Source organism: Trachypithecus francoisi, unplaced genomic scaffold (assembly GCF_009764315.1).
Source record: "Trachypithecus francoisi isolate TF-2019V2 unplaced genomic scaffold, Tfra_2.0 Lachesis_group6, whole genome shotgun sequence".
Classification (NCBI taxonomy): domain Eukaryota; kingdom Metazoa; phylum Chordata; class Mammalia; order Primates; family Cercopithecidae; genus Trachypithecus; species Trachypithecus francoisi.
The window spans coordinates 72,395,219-72,416,406 of NW_022681471.1; the positions used below are offsets into that span (position 1 = coordinate 72,395,219).

A 21,188-nucleotide genomic window follows, 5' to 3' on the forward strand; every position below is an offset into this window, starting at 1 on the left:
ATAATCCAAATACATGTATGTCGGTTGGCAAGAGACTTTGCATGTGATTGGCCAAGTAAGTGTTCATTACTTGAATTTTTTTTCTTCATGTGAATGTGAGAGCTGGAAAGGATCAAGTGGTCCAATTCCCCATACTGAAACAATGACAAGAGAACCAAGATATAACTTGCCTAAGAAGGGAAAGTTACCGAAGGTCAGCATCAGAGGGTCAGCAAATCAGCTTAATCCTGAGGTCTACTAGTTGGGACAGACCATGCTTGTGAACATCTGAGGAACCTAACACCTAGTTAAAAGTGGAGGAGCAGCAAGAAGGAGACTGGGGAAATAACAGAGGAGAGATTAGGAAGAGTGTAAGGGAAAGAAAGATGGACATGCAGGGGAAGGTTAGAGTGATCTCCATGGTGGCCTCTGAGGCGCCCTTGCCAAACCAGTGCAGCCTTTACCTAGATAGCCTTTAGCATGAGAGCTTAAAAAATAGGTTTGACTAATTAGAACAATCAGAGTAAGACAATTTGTCTCCTTTTTAAAATGGTGTTGAGATAGAAGTCATTTACCGTACAGTTCCTCATTTAGGTATATATTTCAGTGGCTTTTAGGTATGGTTGTGCCTCCATCACCACAGTAAGTTTTAGAACTTTTTTGTGTGTGCGTGAGACAGTGTCAGGCTCTGTCGTCCAGGCTGGAGTGCAGTAGCACGATCTCGGCTCGCTGCAACCTGCGCCTCTCAAACTCAAGCCATCCTCCCACCTCAGCCTCCTGAGTAGCTGGGACTATAGGTGTGCGCCACTACGCCTGGCTAATTTTTGTATTTTTTGTAGAGATGGGGTTTCACCATGTTGCCCAGGCTGGTCTTGAACTCCTGGGCTCAAGCATTCTTCCTGCCTTGGCCTCCCAAAGTGCTGGGATTACAGATGTGAGCTACCATGCCCAGCCTAATTTTTGTATTTTTAGTAGAGATGGGGGTTTGCCATGTTGCCTAGGCTGGTCTTGAACTTCCGAGCTCAAGCAGTCCACCCACCTCGGCCTCCCAAAGTGCTTGGATCACCGCTCCCGGCCTAGAACATTTTCCTTACCCCTCTTTTGATACATAAAAGGTGTGCAAGCATTAAAAAGATGATGGGTTTAGGACAATTGCTTCCTAATGTTCCTCCCCTGGACACTTAGGAGGTTGGTGGCAACTTGAGAATGCTCTGTGAGATTCTTTTTTTTTTTATTTGTTAATTTATTTATAGAAACAGGGTCTCACTATGTTGCCCAGGCTGGCCTCGAACTCCTGGCCCAAGTGATCCTCCCACCTCGACGTCCCAAAGCGCTGGGATTACAGGCATGAGATGCCCAGCCAAGATTCTTTCATATATCTGGTTTGCTTAATGTGGGTTTAACCCATAATGAAGTATAGGAACTGTTTCTTTCTATTTGAACTTTGTATTGTGCCTAGCATGGGTGCTTTACAGGTGTTTTTTATGATGAGGCTTTGGAAAATATTAAAATAGAAATAGAAATGCTAAATGATAAGATACCACAGTGAGAGATGCTATTTAATGGTTTCATTCCTGATTGCTCCAAATGGTTGTAGACACAGCAACCCTACCTGTTAGCTAAAAATAGCATGATGTTCTTGGACATGTATAATACTGCTTAAAATTCAATTGAACATTTAAAGAACTAGCTCTCGGCAAAGGCTCTCTTAAAATCTATTCTAAAATGAAAAATATTTTTCTGTGACTTGTGGAATTGTCCCACCAAGGGAAGGATGAGTTATGTGTTAGAACATTTTGAGATCTACATTTTCCCTGTAGTGACTTTATGTCAACCTCTGTTTATAAACTGATCTAGTATTTTTCTTGAAAGCTCTTTCGTTTTTAGAGTAGAAACTGATCTCAAAAACAGGAGGTGAGCGAGAAATTGGTCATTAAGGTAGCCTAACTGGGAAATGATCCTTTGTGACCAGTCTTTTCGGGAATGTAAATCCAGGCAGGCTTGGGGGTACAAGAAGTGAGAGAGAATGGGAGTATTTCTGTAAGTTATTTTAAAGTGTGAATAAGCATACTTTTACCATGGAAACACCTTTGGGTAAGGCCTGGAAGAGTTAGAAATCAGTGATGATAATAACTTGAAGGCATAAAAGGGATATTTTCCCCATAACATTTAAGTAACCATTCCATCTCCCCGTTTTTGAGAATGAAGGATGTAAACGTAACTGCTATCCTATCAGCATTGAAAGCACAAAGTTGAGAGTATACCAAGGCAGAGAATCAAAGTTCTGAATTGCTACTGCCATCCTAAAAGAAGGCAAGGTAAGGAAGAAAGAAAATGATTTCCTATCAACAGCGTTTGTACACTGTGAACAATTTGAAGGCAGCTAGTATTACATTTATCTTTGTGTCCCCAGCCCCTAGTATGGAGCCTGGCAAATAGTTTGTTGAATTATTATCTCTGTTTCAGATACTTTTGTAAGCACTAATCTTCAGAATATCCCTGTGGATTAGGTGGTGTTATCCCCATTTTACAAATGAGGAGAATGAGGGTCGGAGTGGTTGAGTGACTTGCTCAGGGTCACACAGTCTGTAAGGGACAGAATAAAAGTTTGAGTACAGATTTCTGGAGACTTTTTTGAGTCCAGGGCTTTTGTCACTAGGCCACAACTATCTCCCTACCCAGATACATCTGGCTACAACAGAAGATACCACTCTGAGACTCTTCCAGTGCCAGAAGCTGTCAACAAATGGAGTATAAATGAACTCCTAGGCCGGGCGCGATGGCCGTCACGCCTGTAATCCCAACACTTTGAGAGGCCAAGGCGGGTGGATCACGAGGTCAAGAGATTGAGACCATCCTGGCCAACATGGTGAAACTCCATCTCTACTAAAAATACAAAAATTAGCTGGGTTTGGTGGTATGTGCCTGTAGTACCAGCTACTCAGGAGGCTGAGGCAGGAGAATCGCTTGAACTCGGGAGGTGGAGGTTGCAGTGAGCTGAGATTGTGCCACTACACTCCAGCCTGGTGACAGAGCCGAGACTCCGTCTCGGTGGGGAAAGAACTCCCAAATCTCAACTTTTTAGTTTTGATGACCGTGAACTCCTGCCCCAAAGGAAGAAGTAACTTGAGGGTAGATGGCCTGCTGGGAAGCCTGAGGGAGATCCCTTCTCCTGCAGAAGGAAAGTGGATTCGGGAAGACTACCAGGGAATGATACTGTTGGGGGAACCCCAGGAGGAGCCAAAAGATGGGAGTTGGTTTACCTGACTTAATAGTAAATGTGTGCAGGCTTAAGGATATTAATGGAATAAGCAAGCATTTTTCAGTTCTTCAAGTGAAATGGAGTTGTATTTGTCATTCATTTTTTATGACCTTAGATTCACTCATTTAAGAGCTTCAGTGGTTTTTAGAATGTTCACAGAGTCATGCAACCATCACCACAATTGATTTTAGAATTTTAATCACCCCTGTACACTTTAGCTGTCACCCTTCATCTCCCCATCCCCCTCATGTCTAAGCAACCACTAATCTATTATACTTTTTGTCTCTATGGATTTGCAATCTGGACATTGCATATAACTAGATTCATATAATATGTGACTGGCTTCTCTCACTTAGCATAATATTGTCAAGTTTCATCAGTGTTGTACATGTATCAATACTTCATTCCTTTTTATAGCTGAATAATATGTCATTATATGGATATACCACATTTTGTTTATCGTTTGATGGACATTTGGGTTGTTTCCACTTTTTGCTGTTATGAATAATGCTCTGTGAACATCTGTGTGCAAGTTTTTGCATGGACATGTTTATATTTCTCTTGAGTATATATACGTGTGAGTGGAACTGCTGGATCATATGACAACTCTGACCTTCTGTATAATGGCCAGACTGCTTTCCACATTTAGGCTGCAACATTTTACATTCCCACCAGTAGTGTGTAAAGGTTCCAATTTCTCCGCATCATCCCCAACACTTGTTGTTGTCAGTCTTTTTGATTCTAGCCATCCTGGTAGGTGTGAGGTGGTATCTAATTGTGGTTTTGATTTGAATTTTCCCCCATGGCTAATGTTGCGCATTTTTCATGTGCTTATTGTTTGCTGTTCACTTTTGTTTTGCTTGGTCCCCTGATTTGATTCTCTTGATTCTCTCTCTGTTTCCAAATTGACTTGAGACCAGAGCAAGCCAGCTATGTTATTAGGCAACTAGAAAGAACCAGGAAGATAACAGCTTCTCACTCTGACTGCTTTGTGTGCTGGAGGGGTTTAAGGCTTTGGGCATAGATAATTTTAGCTCAGGAATGCTGATCTGATAAAAATGATAGGGCCCACTTTTTTTTTTTTTTTTTTTTGAGACAGATTCTCGCTCTGCCACCCAGGCTGGAGTACAGTGGCACAATCTCGACTCACTGCAGCCTCCGCCTCCCAGGTTCAAGGGATTCTCCTCCTGCATCCTCCCAAGTAGCTGGGATTACAGGCACCCACCATCATGCCCGGCTAATTTTTATATTTTTGTAGAGACGAGGTTTCACCATGTTGGCCAGACTGGTCTTGAACTCTTGACCTCGGGTAATCCGCTAGCCTCAGCCTCCCAAAGTGCTGGAATTATAGGCGTGAGCCACCATGCCCGGCCAGGGGCCTACCTTTTTAACAAAAAATTGCTGATTGAGATATAATTCACATGCTACAACGCACTCATTTAAAGGGTACAACAATTTTTACAATTTTTAGAGTTGTGCAACTGTCACCACAATCAATTTTAGAACATATTCACCCCAAAAAGAAGCCCTGACCCCATTAGCAATCACTCCTCATTCCCTGCCCCCTGCCCCCCCTCCCCGTCCCCTAGCCCTGGGCAACTACCAATCTACTTTCTGTTTTCATAAAGTTGCCTATTTTGGCCAGTTCATATAAATGAAATCATGCAATATGTGGCCTTTTGTGCTTGGCTTTTTTCACTTAGCATAATGTTTTCAAGATTCATGTGTGTTATAGCATGTATTAGTACTTAATTCCTTTTTCTTTCTTTTTTTTTTTTTTTTTTTTTTTGAGACAGAGTCTTACTCTGTCACCCAGGCTGGAGTGCAGTGGCATGATCTCAGCTCACTGCAACCTCCGCCTCCCAGGTTCAAGAGATTCTCCTACCTCAGCCTCCTGAGTAGCTGGGACTACAGATGTGTACCACCATGCCCAGCTATTTTTTGTATTTTTGGTAGCAATGGGATTTCACCATGTTAGCCTGGCTGGTCTCAAACTCTTGACCTCAGGTGATCCACCCACCTCGGCCTCCCAGCCTCCCAAAGTGCTGGGATTACAGGTGCGAGCCACCGTACCCGGCCACTTGATTACTTTTTATGGTTGAACAATATTTCATCCTATGGTTATGCCACATTTTGTCTATCCATTCTTGAGTTGATAGACGTTTGGGTTGTTTCCACCTTTTGACTATTGTGAATACTGCTGCTATGAACATTCATATACAAGTTTTTATGTGAACATGTTTTCAGTTTTCTTAGATGATATATACTTAGGAATAGAATTGCTAGGTCATAGGTAACTTAGTGTTTAGATTTTTGAGGAATTGCCTGGCTTTTTAAAAAAGTAGCTACACCCTTTTAGGCCCAGCCCTGTTCTATATACTTAGAAGAGAAAAAAAAATTAAGTTTTCTTTTCAGTTTTGCCCCCTGGAGCTGAACTTCATATGTGTGTGTTTGTTTTGGGCTTTTCTTTATTCCATGTAACCCAAGGACGTGGTGCTAGATGTAAAGCACTCTGTATTTAGCTGGTCAGGTGCTTTCTTGTCTTCGTTAGATGGTTTGAGGCAAAATCCTAGGAGCTTTGGTGTCCGTAAAACATCACTTCTTTCTGATAGGGTAGAATTATTAGAATAACAGTAATGAGAATTAGTTATTTCTTTGTTTTAAATTTTTTTTTGAGACAGAGTTTCACTTTTGTTGCCCAGTCTGGAGTGCAATGGCGCAATCTCAGCTCACTGCAACCTCTGCCTCCTGGGTGCAAGTGATTGTCCTGCCTCAGCCTTCCAAGTAGCTGGGATTACAGGCATGCGCCACCACGCCCAGCAAATTTTTTATATCTAGTAGAGATGAGGTTTCATCATGTTGGCCAGGCTGGTCTCGAACTCCTGACCTCAGGTGATCCACCTGCCTCAGCCTCCCAAAGTGCTGGGATTACAGGCATGAGCCACTGTGCCAAGCCTGAGAATGAGTTATTTCTTACTTAATTGTAGCTTTTTAGGATTTCTCTTTTGTTTAATATGTTGCTTGTTGAAATCTTGACTCTGATATTTACACTATTCCTTTGTTTAAAGCTTTAGTCTTATATTCCACAATAGGGTAATTGTTTTTTGTAAAATATATTGGTTTTGTTCCTTTTATGTAAGAATGTATATATGTATGAAACATATATATAAAATCTTGGCAGAGGAGCCAAGGCCCTGGGTTCTGACTTAAAGTAGCTGAATGATATTAGACTAGTCAACCTTCCTCTTAGGGACTCAATTTTTTAATCTATAAAATGAGGAGACTGTGCAAAATGATCACTAATGTCTAACTCAAATTCTGTGTCAGATAAGTGGTAGTGAGTTGTGAATTCAATTTACAAGTTCCTATTTGTACCTGGACTCTTTTTTATTGTTTAAATTAGGGATGGGGTCTTGTTGTATTGCCCAGGCTGGTCTTGAACTCTTGGACTCAAGTGATCCACCCACCTTGGCCTCCCAAAGTGCTGGGATTACAAGGGTGAGCCACTGCACTCAGCCCCTTTTTTAATTTTAATTTTAATTTTATTTTTTTATATAGAGACAAGGTCTTACTATGTTGCCCAGGTTGGTCTTGAACTCCTGGGCTCAAGGAGTCCTTCCACCTCAGTTTCCCAAAGTGCTAAGGTTACAGGTACTGCACCCAGCGTAGACTTTTATTTCCTTCCTTCCTTCCTGCCTTCCTGCCTTCCGTTCTTTTTTCTTTTGCCTTGCCTTGCCTTTCTCTTGCCTTTCTCTTTCCTTTTGTCTTGCTTTGTCACCCAGGCTGGAGTGCAGTGGTATGATCATGGCTCACTGTAGCCTCAATTTCCTGAGCTGAAGTGATCCTCCCACATCAGCCTGCCAAGTAGCTGGGACTACAGGTACGTACTACCACACTCTGCTAATTTTGGTATTTTTTTGTAGAGACTGGGTTTTGCCATGTTGCCCAGGCTGGTCTTGAACTCCTGAGCTCAAGTGATTCCCCTGCCTCCGCCTCCAACAGTGCTGGGATTACAGGCTTTGAGCCACCACCCCAGCCAAGACTCAGAGTCTTGAGCTAGTAACAGTCTTGCTTTTATGAGGGTCTTGTCTTCCCCTCGTGAAATGGACTTTTGTTTATTTTTTGCTGAATTTAGGTATCTTTAAAAAAGCAGGCTGGGTGTGGTGGCTCATGCCTGTAATTCCAGCACTTTAGGAGGCCAAGAAGGGTGAATCACTTGAGCCCAGCAATTGAGACAGGCCTGGCCAAATGGTGAAACACCATCTCTACTAACAATACAAAAATTAGCCAGGCATGGTGGTGCACCCCTGTAATCTCAGCTACTCAGGAGGCTGAGGCAGGAGAATCTCTTGAATCCGGGAGGCGGAGGTTGCAGTGAGCCAGGATGGCACCACTGTGCTAAAAAAGCAAAGGCCCTAGAGATTTTATGATCTTTCTACTTGATGAAATTAAGTGATAAAAAATTTGACTAGACCAAAAGAAGAAAATTAACATATTTTTTATAAATATGTACATTAGGGGCCTAAGTAGATGTCCTTTGGATTTTCAAAAAGGAGAGAATTTTGCAAATTTTGGGTTAAATTCCAGGGTAGATTAAGAGTTGTTTTGTACATATTCAGACAAAGAAGTGGTGAGCACTAGGAGCTACTATTGGTTCACCAAGGACAAAAAAGTCTTGTCAGCCTGACCAATTTTCTTGATGGACAGGGTTAACTGGGTTGTAGATTAGGGAAATACGGTAGATGCACTATATTTAGATTTCTGCAAGGCATTCACAAAACTTCTTTGGTCTACTTTTGGATAAGATGGCTGGGTGATAATAGTGATAATATGTTTAACTGGACTTGTCTGGAGCTGGTTAAATGGATAGTCCCAGAGGAAAATGATTGATGAAGCCAGGAGCAGTGTGGAGAGAAGTTTCTAGTGCATGTGTGTCCTGGCTTTGTCCTTGAGCCTGTCATGTTCAGTCTGCTTTCCCATTCTCTTCAAATTATATTTTTCTTCTGCATTTAAAAGTATATTACATTTAGATTTGTAGAAAATTGGAAAATACGGCCGGGCGCGGTGGCTCAAGCCTGTAATCCCAGCACTTTGGGAGGCCGAGACGGGCGGATCACGAGGTCAGGAGATCGAGACCATCCTGGCTAACACGGTGAAACCCCGTCTCTACTAAAAAATATAAAAAATTAGCCGGGCGAGGTGGCGGGCGCCTGTAGTCCCAGCTACTCGGGAGGCTGAGGCAGGAGAATGGCGTGAACCCGGGAGGCGGAGCTTGCAGTGAGCTGAGATCCGGCCACAGCACTCTAGCCTGGGCGACAGAGCGAGACTCCGTCTCAAAAAAAAAAAAAAAGAAAATTGGAAAATACAGAAAAATACAAAGTAAAGTAAATTCAAATCATCTGTAAAACTATATCCAGAGATAACCACTGTTGTATGTGTATATTTCTGTGTATTTCCCTCTAAACTTTTATATATTTATATTACATATATCATATAATATGTTTGTATCTATCTGTTTTAAGAATGAGATTATTGGCTTTAAGCAGTTTTATGTTCTTCCCATTAACTTAACATATGTCATGAACATTTTCCTAGATCACTATATATTTCTTGAAAAAGTGGTTTTTAATAGTTAAATAATATTTCATCATGTGTGTGCCATAATTTGTATAACCATTCTCCTGTTGGTGAACATTTAGATTATTTCCAATGTTTTGATATTACACAAAACATTCTGATTAATATCCTTGTATACAGTTTTTGTGAATCTCTGATTATGCTCTGAATAGATTTTTTTAAGGTGGAATTACTGGATCAAAGGGTATGAACATGCTTAAGGCTTTTGATGTATTTGGCCAAATTAGCTTCCATTTCCACTGACAGTATAAGAATGTCTATTTCAAGATCCTCACTAACATGGAGTATTATTTTTTAAGACAATTTCTGCAAATTTGATAGGTTAAAAATGTTATTCTTTAATTTGTATTTTAATTTGTATTTCTTCTGTTAATAATAGAGTTGAACATTTGTGTGCAAGTGTTTCTTGGTCATTTTTGTGTGTGTGTGGATTGCCTGTTTATACTCTATCCCCATTTCTCTATTGGGGTGTGTTCATCAGTTCTTATTGATATATAAAATCTTTAATATGGTTAGAATATTAATTCTTTGTCATATATATTGCAAGGACTTCTCCTAGTTTATAGTTTGCTTTCTTTCTTTTTTTTTTTTTTTTTTGTGATTTAGTCTTGCTCTGTCGCCAGGCTGGAGTGCAGTGGTACAATCTCAGCTCACTGCAACCTTCACTTCCCAGGTTCAAGCGATTCTCCTGCCTCAGCCTCCCGAGTAGCTGGGACTACAGGCGTGCGCCACTACACTTGGCTGATTTTTGTATTTTTTAGTAGAGAGGGGGTTTCATCATGTTGGCCAGGCTGGCCTCGAACTCCTGGCCTCAAGTGGTCTGTCCACTTCAGCCTCCCAAAGTGCTGGGATTACAGGCGTGAGCCACTGTGCCCAGCCTGTTTTTTTAATTTTATCTTGATGTACAGATGTTTTATATGTTTTTATGTGGTCAAATCTATTAATGTTTTGTGTATTTTGCCTGTGCTCAGAGGTTTAGAAGGGCTTTCCCTACCCGAGGGCAAATAAATACCATCTGAGTTTTATTCTAGTTATTTAATATTTTTGTTTTTGTATTTGTTATTTTTTTAGAGACAGGGTCTGGCTTTGTCACCCAGGCTGGAGTGCAGTGGTGCAATCATAGATCACTGCAACCTTAAACTCCTAGCCTCATGTGATCCTCCTGCCTCAGCTTCCCAAGTAGCTGGGACCACAGGCACATGCTACCACGCATGGCTAATTTTTGTGGTTTTTTTGTAGAGATGGGGTCTCACTGTGTTGCCCAGGCTGGTCTCTCAAATTCCTAGCCTTAAGTGATCTTCCTGCCTTGGCCTCTCAACGCACTGGGATTACAGCCAGGAGCCACTGTGCCCGGCCTGTTTTTGCATTTAAAACCTTAACTTGCCTGGAGTTGATTTGTGATGTAAAGTAGGGTACTAACTTAGTTTCTTCCAAATGTTAATGAATTACCTCAGTACCATTTGTTAGATAATCCATCGTTTCTCTGCATTTTTGAAGTACCACCTTTATTGTAAATAAAATTATTTTATATACACACACAATTTGGACTTTAATATTTTACACTGGGATTATCAGTTACTGAAAATGACCATAGGTGTTTTGACAACTTAGATGAGAAGAGTATTTCTCCAGGTCCCATTTTCTGAGTTTCTTCCACAGAAACTTGACCTAAAGGAGATTCAGTTGAGTTTGTGATCCTGTGGGTGTGACAACCGTGAAGAACATTTGAATCCAGACTCTCCACTGACCTGGTAAAACATAGCAATTGGTTACATTAACTCAAGTTGTCAAACTTCATCATAAAATGTGTGTGTTTTAGTTAGTGCGTTATAGCATCTCTGTTAAGTGGAAAAGATTATTCTTAACAAGTGTACCCACCACCTGGAGGACAGGGAAAAGGTACAAATCTGTCTTTATTCTCATGTTTTTTTGGATGAGGTATTTTGTCTTGGTGGTCTTTACATATACTTTGGCTTATGGGTTGCAGGAGCCAAAGACTCTGTTAATCTTTCATTTGAATATGCTATATGAAATTCCTTTAAGATATAGAGAAGGTCCTATTTGAGGCTTTTACCCTGATCTGCTGGGTGATCCGGAATAGGTGAGAAGGCAAGATCCTGTGAATACTTTTTCTTAGTTTGATGTGAGATCAAGGCATTTTTCATTCCAGTCATTTTAGACCAGGTTTTTTTTTGTTTGTTTGTTTGTTTTGTTTTTGTTTTTGTTTTTGAGATGGAATCTCACTGTGTCACCCAGGCTGGAGTGCAGCGGCACAATCTCAGCTCACTGCAACCTCTGCCTCCTCAATTCAGGCGATTCTTGTGCCTCAGCCTCCTGAGTAGCTGGGATTACAGGTGCCTGCCACCACGCCTGGCTAATTTTTGTATTTTTAGTAGAGATGGGGTTTCACCATATTGGCCAGGCTGGTCTTGAACTCCTCACTTCCAGTGATCCACCCGCCTCAGCCTCCCAAATTGCTGGAATTACAGGAGTGAGCCACTGCACCCAGCGTCATTTCTAAATTTGATAGGCAGGATGTTATTTTGTAACTTTTCCCTTTTATATCTTCATTTGAGTCGTTTGTAGTCTATACTACATGCAGAATATCCTCTGTTGCTACCACTTGTTTCCTGTCTCTACAATATTTTCCTGCCTATAAGCAAATAGAACCAAATAAACAATACAGGTTGAGAAACTGAGCACCTCTCAGCTTTCCAAATTAATAAAAAATGTCATTTGTAATTTTTGACAATTTTCCTGTCATTAGGGAGGTAGATGGATTTGCAAGCAGAGGCTTAGAGGAGAGATGGACTTGGAAGCTTGGGTGTGTGTCCAGTTCGCAATAGTGAACCTTGTAGTTTCAGTCCCCTTTGATGCTTTATTGGGCTGTTAAGTATATCTTGAAACCTCTGACATGTTAGTGTTTTGCAGAAGTGGTTCATGGTTTTGTTGGTCAGTTTTTAGCATGTTTGGGCATGTGAAAGGAGAAAGTTTGTATTTTTTTTTTCTCCCATTTGTTCCTGAGGAGCCAAAATTTGAGAATTACGGAGTCCAGATTTGTCCTGTCAGACCTCTATATCCAGTTGGCACATTCAATAAATGTTGACTTGACAGGGGTGCAGATCGCCTTGAGAAGGAAGCAAAAACCACATCAAGGAGCTTATATTTTAGTAAACGACATCACCACTAATTCTGAGCACTAGAGTTTACAAGGGTGAGGTAGTGGAGGGTCTGGAAACTATGCTGGATGAAGAATGGTTGAGGAAATAACAACAGTTAACCTGGAGAAGACATAACTTTTTGAGGACATTCTTGAGATCATTCTGCATTATGGCTGATATCCCACCTTTTCCATGTCTTCCAGAAAAAAACTCAGCTTCTTTGCCTTTGATCCTTTCTCACTCTACATCCAATCAGATGTCAAATTTTCTCCCCTCAAGCTCCAATATATTTCTTTTTTGTCTTTCTCCACGTTTGAAGGATCCAACATCTCTTCTGTCTTCATTGCCCTTATACAATGTCAGGCCTTTATAATATTGTCTGTAGTAGTAGAAGTAGCTTCCTGTTCTCTGTTATCTCTCTCTCTCTCTGTCCTCCATTCTATATTATACTCCCAGAATAATTTTCCCTCAAACCTAGTTCTAATTGTATTACTTTCCTGTTTAAACACTTAAACACAGTTCCCATTGCCTAGTAAGAAAAGTCCTATCTCAAGCACTTATAATCTGGCCTGCAACCTACCATTACTTCCCCTTCCCCTGTTTGCACTCTGCCATCTACTCCCATTTTATTCAGTAGTCTTGTTCCAGACTTTTCCAACTCTTTGACCTTCTTTAAACTATTCCTTCACACTGTTTTGAAGGAAAGAACCCATCATGTTTTATGCTGTTTTAGACACGAAAATTAGGACCAGCTGGCAGAAGGGATGGCGCTGAACCAAAAACTTTTCTCGGCTGGGTACAGTGGCTCACGCCTATAATCCCAACACTTTGGGAGGCTGAGGTGGGTGGATCACTTGAGGCCAGGAGTTTGAGACTAGCCTGGCCAACATGGTGAAACCCCCATCTCTACTAAAAATACAAAAAAATTAGTTGGATGTGGTGGTGGGCACCTGTAATCCCAGCTACTCGGGACACTGAGGCACAAGAATTCCTTGAACCTGGGAGGCAGACGTTGCGGTGAGCCGAGATCGCACCACTGCACTCCAGCCTGGGTGACAGAACGAGACTTCTGTCTCAAAAAAGAAAAAAAAAGGAAAAGAAAAAAAAGAATTGGAGAGCTTCCCAGTATTGGACATGTTTGAGCAGAGGCTGAAGGGCTAGCTGGTTTGGATGCTGTAGAAGCAGGGGCTTCTTATACTAGGGGCTGTGGAGGATACACAAACATAGAAAGCATGTGCTTCGTCGGTCAAGAAACTTAAATGTAAATATAAGACGCTGCACTTACTCTCTCCACAGTAGCCAAAGTGACACACATACCTGACCATGTCCTTCCTTTCCTTAAAATCATTCAATGGCTTCTTTCCATTGAGAAAGAATTTGTCTTCTTTTTTTTTTTTTTTTTTTGAGATGGAGTCTCGCTCTGTCGCCCAGGCTGGAGTGCAGTGGCCGGATCTCAGCTCACTGCAAGCTCTGTGTCCCGGGTTTATGCCATTCTCCTGCCTCAGCCTCCCGAGTAGCTGTGACTACAGGCGCCCACCACCTCGCCCGGCTAGTTTTTTGTATTTTTTAGTAGAGACGGGGTTTCACCGTGTTAGCCAGGGTGGTCTCGATCTCCTGACCTTGTGATCCCCCCATCTCGGCCTCCCAAAGTGCTGGGATTACAGGCTTGAGCCACCGCGCCCGGTGAGAAAGAATTTATCTTAGGATAAAAGCAAATAACCTGTCCGGGCACGGTGGCTCATGCTTGTAATCCCAACACTGTGGGAGGCCGAGGCGGGCAGATCACCTGAGGTCAAGAGTTTGAGACCAGCCTGGCCAACATGGTGAAACTCTCTCTCTACTAAAAATACAAATATTAGCTGGGAGTGGTGGCAGGCGCCTGTAATCCCAGCTACTCGGGAGGCTGAGGCAGGAGAATCGCTTGAACCTAGGAGGTGGAGGTTGCAGTGAGCTGAGATCATTCCGTTGCACTCCAGCCTGGGCGACAAGAGCGAAACTCTGTCTCAAAAAAAAAAAAGCAAATAATGTTACCATAGTCTACAAGGCCTTATATGATCTGACCCCTGCTTACCTCTTAGTCTGATCTCCTGCCAGTATCCCCTTACATTCCTGTTTTCCATACATTTTATACCCTTACATAATGCTGTTCCTTCTGTCTGGAATGCTTTCTTCACCAGTGCCCTTTCCCTGGACTTAGCTTAAATGTCACTTCCTCAGGGAAACCTTTGTTGAACTCCACCCCCCTCCCACGGGTAGGTTAAGTCACCCTATTAGTCTCTCTCTTAGCATTTTCTTCATCGTAATTATCACAATTGTAATGAAATAATTGTTTGTTTTGTAATTGTAATTTCTAGGGACTATTTTGATTACCATTATATTCTCAGCAGCTAGCACAACACCTGATACATAGTAGACATTCAGTAATTTTTTTTTTAGAGATAGCGTCTCACTCTGTCACCTAGGCTGGAGTCCAGAGATGTGATCATAGCTCACTGCAGCCTCAAACTCCTGACCTCAAGTGATCCTTCTACCTCAGCCTCTCAAGTAGCTAGGACTATAGGTGTGCACCACCATGTCCAGCTAATTTTTGAATTTTTTGTAGAATTGGGGTCTCATTATATTGCCCAGGCTGGTCTTGAACTCCTGGTTTCAAGCAATACTTCTACCTTGGCCTCCCAAAGCATTGGGATTACAGGTGTGAGTCACTGCGCCCAAACTTAGAAAATATTTGAATAAATAAATGAATGAATAAAACTTCTTGGAATGAGGTAGGAAAGATGGTGAAGAATGTAAAGGTTGTTTAGTGTCAGGCAGGGGAGAAATATTTCAGGAGCAGGGAATAACAGGTAGAACTGAACAAGCTGTATTCAAGGGGTCCAGGCAGGCTACCTCAAAAAGACCTGTGTAATTGAGATGTGGGCTAGATAGGCTGGGTGTGATGGGAGGATGGTTGTAGCAGTCCTTGAAAAATTAGTTGACATATTAAAAGTAAAATTCTTTAGTGCTCATTGAGTCATTATAGATACTTGGACAGGGGGCTACAAATTCAAGCTTTAGAAAGCTTTTCAAATAAGAATCTAATCTGGATTTAAGTTTGTAAAGCCTTGGGGCAGGAGACCAGTTAGACAGATATAGCAGTGGCCCAGAGAAGAGATAATAAAATAGTCAAGGGAAAATTAAGACATGAAAATGACAGTAAGGCAATGACAATTAAAGGTATAAAGAAATAGATTGAGGAAGCAATTAGGAAGAAACATCAGCAAAATTTGAGGAAACACTGGTTGTATGCGGGGAAAAAGGGGTGTCGTTTAAAGTGTTTTTCTCCAAACAAAAAATCAATTTGTCCTCAAAGGTAAATTCTGCCTCCACTTCAGAAACAGAAAAAGTGCTAGAAGCTTTGGAGGCCGGGCGCGGTGGCTCAAGCCTGTAATCCCAGCACTTTGGGAGGCCGAGACGGGCGGATCACGAGGTCAGGAGATCGAGACCATCCTGGCTAATACGGTGAAACCCCGTCTCTACTAAAAAAATACAAAAATCTAGCCGGGCGAGTTGGCAGGCGCCTGTAGTCCCAGCTACTCGGGAGGCTGAGGCAGGAGAATGGCGTAAACCCGGGAGGCGGAGCTTGCAGTGAGCTGAGATCCGGCCACTGCACTCCAGCCCGGGAGAGCGAGACTCCGTCTCAAAAAAAAAAGAAGCTTTGGAATAGTAGTTTATCCTCAGTCAGAAGGGGTTCAGAATGTTGGGGTTCAATTTGGTAGTGCTAATAAAAAATTTTAATTTGCGTATAATTTGACTCTGCAGTTTCACTTCTAGTAATCTGTGCAACAGAAATGCTCAAATATACAGTGCAGGCTGGGCGTGGTGGCTCATGCCTGTAATCCTAGCACTTTGGGAGGCCGAGGCAGGTGGATCCCTTGAGGTCAGGAGTTCGAGACCAGCCTGGCAACATAGTGAGACTCCCATCTCTACAAAAAATAAAATATAAAAAAAAAACCCCACAAATACACAATGTAGCATTGATTGTAATATTAAGAATTGTAAACAACTTAAATGTGTATCAATTGGAATATGACTGCATAAATTACGGTCTGTCCCTAGTATAGAATCCTACGCAGCTATTAAAATGAGGTCTGTATACTGACATGGATGGTTTTTTGTTTGTTTGTTTGCTTGCTTGTTTGAGACAGTCTTGCTCTGTCACCCAGGCTGGAGTGCAGCGGTGTGATCTCAGCTCACTGCAACCCTCGCCTCCTGGGTTCAAACGATTCTCCTGCTTCAACCTCATGAGTAGCTGGGACTACAGGCATGTGCTACCACACCTGGCTGCTTTTGTATTTTTGTAGAGACGGGGTTTCACACTGGTCTTGAACTTCTGACCTCAGGTGAGCCACCATGCTTGGCCAACATGGATGGGTTTTCATGATGTGTCAGAAAATGAAAAAAGCTTGTGTGTGAATTGTGAGTACATGTATATAAACCATATATGCATAGAAGTAAGTCTGGAAGGACACATACTAAAAATACCAACAGTGGTATCTTCTGGGGAGTGGGATGGAGAAGTGATACAGAATTTTTAAAAAGTGTAAACTCAGCAGAAGCAGGCACATAAGACTGTGGCATCTTTAGGGCTTCCTTTCCCGAAGGATTTGCAATTGTATTGCCAAATTTTATTTTTGAGAGCTTATCCACTCTCTGGCCCCATCTTCCTTTTGAGAGACACTGCAGGATCCAATTCTGTAAGTTAAGACCAGCAGCTCCAAACTTTATCAGAATCACATTGATGCTTGTTAAAATGCAGATTCCTGGGCCCCTGCTCAAGTAGGTTCTGATTCTGTGTATCTGGGATGGGGTGCCAAATCCTGATCTTTTAGAGGCACCCCAGCTTGTCAGTGACTGGGGCAAAACCGTTCTTGGTACTGACCTCTGATTGTGCCCCCTCCCACTTATTTCTCTGTGATTAACTGGGAAAAAGGAAAGAGGGCGATGACTGTATGGATATCTTTGTGGGTCACAAAGAGTTGGGTTCATCTGAATGGGAAGAAACAAAGAGCAGTTTAGTAGACTTGAGATTTTAGTATACTATTAAGTGTTGCTTCTTTGAAGTGGGCCCTCTGGGTTAGAGGCTGGTCAGGTGGGCTTCCTAGGTGGTGACTTTGGCCTAGGAGATGTCCTCCAGCATTGGCTGTGATGGCTGTGTTAGTGACAAATCAGAGGGAAGGAGGGAGCTTGGCGAGTCCTGAAGTCTTAGAATTGAGATGCTTTTGAAGGGAAGCTTTTGTCCTGGGAAAATGATACCTCTAATATTTAAGAAGAGGTAGTATCTAAGTCTATTCTAAACAGTTTTTTGTTAGAATGATTTTTCTTTGTTGTATACAAAGTCTGTTAATCAGCTGCCCATTGTGGGTTGTTAACATCTCAAAAGGGTGTTTTTAAACCCAATTGCTCCCAGCAGTTAACCTTGGGAACAAAAGTAAATGTGAATGCTTCTTAACTACCTATCTAAGCCCTCAGTGAAGCTGGCAGCCATCAGTTAAATAAACCATTAAGTTTATTAGTTTAAGAATAGAAGTGTCAACTTGGACACAGTTTTCTAATTTGCTCCTCATTTACCCAACAATCATTTATTCAAAGGCTGCTCTGCCAAGTAGACTTTAGATAAATCTACAAATAAAAGCCAGAGACTGATGGGGAGCTGGAACTCTAAGGGGAATCATCCAAATGGAAAAAAAGTGAATAAAACACAATTTAATAAACTTGAAATTTTAGCAGCACATGTAAAAACAAAAAGTGTATGCCTTAAAGCAATAGCTTTGTTCTCTTTCTGTAGTCTATTTTAAATGGGCCCTCTGGCCCAGAATTATCAGCCTTGGATTAGGAGCTTTGAGGAAATGGTGGTTTGGTGGTTGTTTTTTAAAGGATTTTTAAAGAAATGTAGTTACTAAGCAACCGCCATGACCTGCTGCTGAGTTGAAGTTCAGCGGGCAAGTCAATTCCAAAGAAGGGAATATATAAACAAGTTTCAAGAAGGGGAAAACATGGCTTAAAGATAGATTGGGTGTACTTTTTTTGTTCACAGTTCAATGCATAGTTCTTTGTCTCTTTTATTTATCTTCCCCTAAGAAAGGGCTGCCTGGTCAGAAATCTTTGTCTCACACGGTTCTGCCCATAGCCAGTGAGCTCAGAGGAGGGCCAGAAAGGAACGAATGAGAAACAATCCCCACCCAGTGTAGAGGGCCAAACCTTGGGGTAAGGCCAGCACCCAGGCGGTCTCCAGAGGTAGACTGGCCTACTGCTGTGCTCTATGACAGTCCAGGGCTTCTGTGACAAATTGGTCACTACCCCCTACCTTTAGGTTGGGGCACCTCATTGATATTGATGGGTTGCCGTGTAACCCTCAGAACAGGAACATTGTCCAGCTGTTGTCTCTCTACCCACCGCCCCCCTGCAACATTTAATGGGTGAGTCAGTGACTTAACTGCTTCCTCCAGGATTTCAGGAACAGGAGTAGGTAATGAGGACAAATCACCATAGCACCAGTGTGTGATGAATGAAAGAGCGCACGAATTTAACCAGTTGGTTAAATTGATACCACAATGAACAAAAGAAACTTTGTTGAGAGGAGGTTATTTGCCTGACTCCATTCCTTCCCCTTTAGGCTTTAGCATTTCCCCTTACACCCAGTTGAAGGTCAGTCCGGTTGCTTTGCCGAGGGAAGGGGAGTGTCAGGTGCTGGAACAGGTGTTTTGTTTTCTCCTGTAGAGTCATACGGACTAGGTAGGGATGCTTCTTGCCAGCCCTCTATGGTGCACGAAATTGCTTTTGTGGAATTTTTTCCTCTGGACGTGTGTTTGTTTTTTAAAGCAGTTTCCCAACCTTCAACCCCTACTATAAATTTTGGCTTCCTTTAAAGTGAGCTTGTCATAGTGAAGTGTGCCTGTTTTCCAGTATTTCCACAGCCTGTGGCCTTAGATATACCCCATTTTATGTGGCAATTATAGGCCTGGAAAATGTGTAATTGTGTGTTTGGTAAGTGTGAATATTGTATTTTAAATATCCTAGGAGAATGTCACAGCAAAGCAGCCCTATAAAAAACCTTTTATAATAATTGTACAGCTAGAGTTAATTTTCTTGTATCAGGTTTTCTTAAATTGGGTATAAACCTGTATTACATTTGCAGAGTGATAAGGCTGTTTCCGGCTGTTGTGATGGTCTCACTGGGCTATAAGGTTAGGGATGGACTTACGACCTCAATGCCTAGATGATTTTGGAGGTGAGAGGTGTCCGCCGACTTCTCGGTTTGGGAGAATTTATGTTTTAATGTATGTTACTGAAGCCAAAGAGGCTATTGGTTAAAAGGGAAATAACTCAGGAGAGCTTTAATTCTCCTCATATGGTTGTTACGGTTGTGAGGTTTGTTTGTTTTTACCTCTGTACTGGGTTCCAATATCACCCCTCTTCACCCCAGCCAAAAAGTCATCCTAAAAAAATTGTCTTCTTGCCTAACAATGATATAATGACCTCAGGTCCTTTCCAGCCCCTCTGCTCTGCATCTCAGGGCCATCTGTTCTCTGCAACCCGCTTTTTGGGAAAGTCTCCTTTCCCATCTGCTCTCCTTGGGTCTTAGTGTCGGCTCTAAAGATTTATAAAGGTTGCACTGGAACCTCTTTCCAGTTGTTATTTTTTTAAAGGATCAGTGAGATTTTGAGGCAGGTAAGAGCTTTTTGCATTTGACCTGCCCAAATGCTACTCCCTTTTCAGGTGCATTCTTTCCTTCTGTTAGTCTGGGGCTGAAGGGACGTCTGTCTTTCTGTGCTTAGGAGGAGGGACTTTGCTTATCTAAGCAAAGACAGAGTGGGCTGGCTCTGGCTGCTTTTAAGCCAAGGGGCCTTCTGGCTTTTTGGCTGCTGGCATGCAAGCTCAGGGGAGCTCCTTGAGTTCATTCTTTTCCTGTCTTTTCCCTTGTTTCCGCGACAGAATACAGTCGCTTTGAATCGAAGATACATGACTTGCGAGAACAAATGATGAACAGCAGCATGAGCTCTGGGTCTGGGTCCCTCCGAACAAGTGAGAAGAGGTCCTTGTATGTCAGGTAAGTTGCGCTTCAGAGCACTAGCCCTCGTGCTGGACGAGGAGAGCTCCATGCCAACCCAGCCCTTCTTATTTAACTAGTGAGCTAGGGAGTATGTACTCCCAGTACTAAAATAACGATTCTCACTGTATGCTTAGGTTGTGTATTTTATGGTCAGTGTCTCCTCCCTTTGTGAGCTGGCTTCTTCCTTTTAGCTCATGAATGACTCAGTATGGGAAAATTTCAGTTTGCTATAATTGTAAAAGACTGTTAGGTGATTGTTGCTAGTCAGCATTCAAATATCAGTCAAATGTTCAAAGTACTTTGCTTGCAATCTGTGCTTTGAGGGGAAACTTGCCACCCCCCCATCCCCTTCCATGTATGCAAGATAGACATCAGGATTTGTATCTGAGCATAGCAACTATCGCAGTGTTCTGGTACAGGGTCTGTTTTAAGAGACCAAAGAACTGACAGGTTGCTGCATTCTGGATGTTTTATTGTGATTCCATTCCCCCCTCACCACCCGCTGCACTGGTCTGCTGTATCTGTGAATCATGGGATGTATAGTGTATGTGCCCTAGGAAGAGGGAGGGGGTGGAGGGAACAGATAGGTAGCATGGAGTATATTGCTGCTGAAAGCTATTCCAAGATATTTCCAAGGTTGAGCTTCTCTGACCCTTGAGGCATAGCATAATACTTTGTCAGGTCAAAGTACAAATCTCCTGGGGAGTTGGAGTGCCAAGCGAATACTATGGACTCCTCATAGAATTAGGGATAGCTTCCTTCTTCCTGCTTTGGCTTCTTGGCAAAACTCCAAAATCTGCTGCCAAGTACATTGTATCTCTCCAAGGTTAAAGCCCTTAGCGAAAGGTGGTGGGGATTACTCTCCTGAGCCAGAAGTCACTACAGTATTGTGTTTAATGCTTAGGTGTGGGGTCATATCAAACTCTTGGCTGAACTTTTTCTAGTGGCCTCTGATACCTGGCCTGGAAGTTGCACTTGCTAGTTGCTTGGCAACGTGACAACTGCTCTGTCCTTGGGGTGTGAGATGACAATAGCGAAGGGATGTCAATGCTAATTG

The 21,188-nt window shown here is 42.3% G+C and overlaps 1 protein-coding gene across 1 annotated transcript in view; it reads left to right on the top strand.

Moving 5' to 3' along the window:
* Nucleotides 1–21,188, top strand: part of DLG3 (discs large MAGUK scaffold protein 3) — a 58,442-nt gene that overhangs the window by 12,104 nt on the left and 25,150 nt on the right. Inside the window, 1 exon segment of the mRNA XM_033200826.1 lies at nucleotides 20,014–20,128. Within this exon segment, the coding sequence (XP_033056717.1) occupies nucleotides 20,014–20,128 (115 nt within the window).